Source organism: Trichosurus vulpecula, chromosome 1, assembly GCF_011100635.1.
Source record: "Trichosurus vulpecula isolate mTriVul1 chromosome 1, mTriVul1.pri, whole genome shotgun sequence".
In the NCBI taxonomy this organism is placed as follows: Eukaryota; Metazoa; Chordata; class Mammalia; order Diprotodontia; family Phalangeridae; genus Trichosurus; species Trichosurus vulpecula.
The window spans coordinates 46991189-46994885 of NC_050573.1; the positions used below are offsets into that span (position 1 = coordinate 46991189).

At 43.4% G+C, this 3697-nt stretch overlaps 1 protein-coding gene across 1 annotated transcript; it reads left to right on the forward strand.

The window, feature by feature from the left end:
- Positions 1-2960: 2960 nt before the first annotated feature.
- LOC118834364 (transgelin-2-like) lies at positions 2961-3467 on the forward strand. The gene has a single exon (XM_036741824.1). The coding sequence runs from the start codon at positions 2961-2963 to the stop codon at positions 3465-3467; it is 507 nt and encodes a 168-aa protein (XP_036597719.1).
- Positions 3468-3697: the final 230 nt, after the last annotated feature.

Sequence of the window (3697 nt, forward strand, 5' to 3'; positions counted from 1 at the left end):
GATAGGGCAATAGTTATTATTAAAAGAGGAGGGAACTGAGTCTATGAGAGTTTAAGCAGATCAGCCAGGATCACACAGCCACTAGGTGTCTGAAGTACAAATGTGTGTGATTGACGGATTGTAGAGACAGTGGGAAAAAAATCTCCATTTTCTCTCCTACCATCTGAGCTATCCCTGCCTGATTGCCTGATGCAGAGAAAGCACTTTAGAGTGACCCAGGTTCTCCTCTTGTCAGTGAGATCTCATGGTGGCAATGACAACAAGAATACTCAAGGTTCTAAAAGGAAAGGAGATGGGCTTTCTTGAACGTACCTTCCTCTCTGGGAAAGTTGTACTGACTGAACCAATAGTAGTTAATTTATCTTCTTGGATCACTGCTTTAGATAAATACCAATGACCTACCCTTCTTCTGCAGTTAGGGCTTACAAAATGTTGAAGGGGAATTGGGTATGAGCCTCAGACACAGTTCATGAAGGCACAGTAGTAAGTGAATTCTATTCAACAAATATTAGACAATATATTAGACAGATATTATGTGCCAGGCATTGTGCAAAGTAATAGGAATTGAAAAACATGGGAACTGTCTCTGTTCTTAAAGAGCTTGCCTTCTCCCAGAGGTTACTATGATATTAGAGTTGGGACACCAATCAGAGCCACCTGAGCGGTATTCCACACTCTCCCAATAAAACACCTGATCTGCCCTGATCCCAAAGCTAATAGAGATTCATGATGTAAAGATGTTTCCAGGAGATCAAACATGAAGTTAGTATAACAATGCAGTTTCTCACCAAATCATGGCCTCCTTCCTCATGGTATGGCCAAAAGACCATCTTGCCTAAAGCTCCCTGGTGACCTTACTGCTCACTTTCCCAGTCAATATTATTTTAGAGGTGTCAGTCTTAGCCTCAGTTGGGGGAATCATTAGACCACCCTGTTGCACAGATTTCTTAACCACCGCATCACAGTTGACTTATATTGAGGTTGCAGTCCACTAAGACCAGCAGGTCTATTTCACATCAAAACTCATCTCCCTGTTTTTGTACTGTTAATTTTTTATCATAAGTAAAGGACTTACCTTTATCCTTGTCAAATTTCCTTTTATTAGATTTGGCCTATCACCGCATAGACTGTAGCGTGATGAATTATTGGGCCACACCAACTCACAAAGACCATTGATTAAAGGCATGGAGGAGGTGAGATCTACATTGGTGGAGGGAGAACATATGCAGCAATGAAATCACATATCCTTGAAGTATTGAAGTAAGTACATTTGAATTATTGTTACAGTCTGCTGAATTATTTGGAGATCCCAATTCTATCACAGAGCATAGCAGCAATCCTCATTTACTTTCATGTCATCCACAAAGCTGATAAGAAGACCACCTATGGCTTCATCCAAGTGAGTTATTAAATTTCATTCAGAGCCTGGAAACACTTCGCTTGAGATTTCCATTCAGGTCGATGTTGATCAGCACCAGCCTAGGTTTCATTATTCAACCTGATATGAGACAACATCACTATTCAATTATGTAGCCTCCATCCATTGGGCAACTAGGTGGTTCAGTGGATAGAACACCAGGCCTGGGGTCTGAAAGACTCACCCTCTTGAGTTAAAATCTTGCCTCAGATACTTACTAGCTGTGTGACCCTGGGCAAGTCACTTGACCCTGTTTGCCTCAGTTTTCTCATCTGTAAAAAGAACTGAAGAAGAAAATAGCAAACTACTCCAGCATCTTTGCCAAATGAAGTAACAAAGAGTTGAACACAATTTAACCCACATCTCCCTTTATTGTCTGCAAGAATGTTGTAAGACTTTGCTGAAGCCTAACTACACCTATTACATTTTCTTGATCCACCAGCCTAGTGACCGTATTGTTCTGACTGAGGCCAGTCCTTGAAGTCCCAAACAGAAACGAATTGTGAAGGCAATATTGTTCAGTGGGGAGGAAAATAAATGGAGTAAGAAAAGAGAAGTCCTAGATTCTAGCTTTGGTTTTTATCACTAACAAGCTATGTGATTTTTTTAACAACTCACATAGACTCCCCTAAACTTTAGTGTATTAATCTGTAAAATTGGCATAAAGATGTCTGTAGAACATTTAATAACTGTATGCAACAGCCTCATAGGATTGCTGTGAGGATCAAGAGAGATGATGTATACAATGTGTTTTGTAAACCTTTAGGTATTATCTGTCAGTTAATATTCCTATTATTATTACACAGGGATAGAATGTGAATTTCTTGGAGATAAGGATGGTTTTTGTCTTTGTGTCCCTAGCACTTGGCAAAGTACCTTGCAAGTCAATAAGCGTTTATTAAGTACTGACTATGTGCTAGTACAATGCCTATTATGTGCTAGCACAGTGCTAAATGCACATGCTGGAAATACAAAAGAAAAAGACAGAAACAGGCTCTGGCCTCAAAGAGCTCACACTGTAATGGGAGAGACAAACATGTGTACAAACAAGATATATACAGAGTAAATTGTAGAGGGACAGTAATCTCAGTGATGAGGCGTTAACATTAAGGGTACCTAGAAAGGCCAGGTCGTGAAAGGCTTTAAAAGTCAAACTGAGGATTTTCTATTTGATTCTGGAGATAACGCGGTGCCGTTGTCATTTATTGAGAGGGGTGGGAGTGATATGGTGAGGCCTATGCTTTAGGAATATCATTTTTACAGCTGAATAGAGGATGGACTGGATTGGGAGAGGCTGGAAGCAGAGATACCAGTCAGCAGGTTATCTCAATAATCCAGGCATCTGATGATGATAACCTGTACTGGGGTGGTGCTAGTGTTGAAGCAGAGAATAGAGATGATTCAAGGGATATTTTAAAGGTAGAATCCATAGGACGTGGCATCAAATTAGCTACAGTAGGCCACTCACTGCGCTCCGTGCCCCAGCCCGCTCCGCTCTCCATCCACCGCCTCACGGTAAAGATACCTGCATCACCGTCTCAGAATGGCCAACTGGGGACCTGCTTATGGACTGAGCTGGGAGGTACAGCAGAAAATTGAGAAGCAGTATGATGCCGATCTGGAGCAGATCCTCATTCAGCGGATTACCACGCAGTGCTACCGAGATGTTGGGCGGCCCCAGCCTGGGCAAGAGAATTTCCAGAACTGGTTCAAGGATGGCACGGTGCTGTGTGAGCTCATCAATGGGCTATACCCTGAAGGCCAGGGCCCGGCAAAGAAGATCCAGGCTTCAGGCATGGCTTTCAAACAGATGGAACAGATTTCTCAGTTCCCGCAGGCAGCAGAGCACTATGGCATCAATGCCACTGACATCTTCCAAACTGTGGGCCTCTGGGAAGGAAAGAATATGGCCTGTGTGCAGCGGACACTGATGAACCTGGCTGGACTGGCAGTGGCTCGGGGTGATGGGTTCTTCTCTGGAGATCCTAATCTGGAGATCCCTAAGAAGTCCAAGGAGAATCCCCGAAATTTTACAGATAACCAACTGTAGGAGGGCAAGAATGTCATCAGACTGCAAATGGGCACCAACCGTGGGGCATCTCAGGCAGGCATGACTGGATATGGGATGCCATGGCAGATTCTCTGATCGCCACTCTTCTTTACCCTCTCTTGAATGGTTAATATAGTTCTAGCAGTGGCATTGCCAGGAAGCCCGTGGAGCTCTCAAGCCCCTTCTGTTCCCAACTCTTCCTCTTCCCCCCCCCCATTCCCTACCCACTG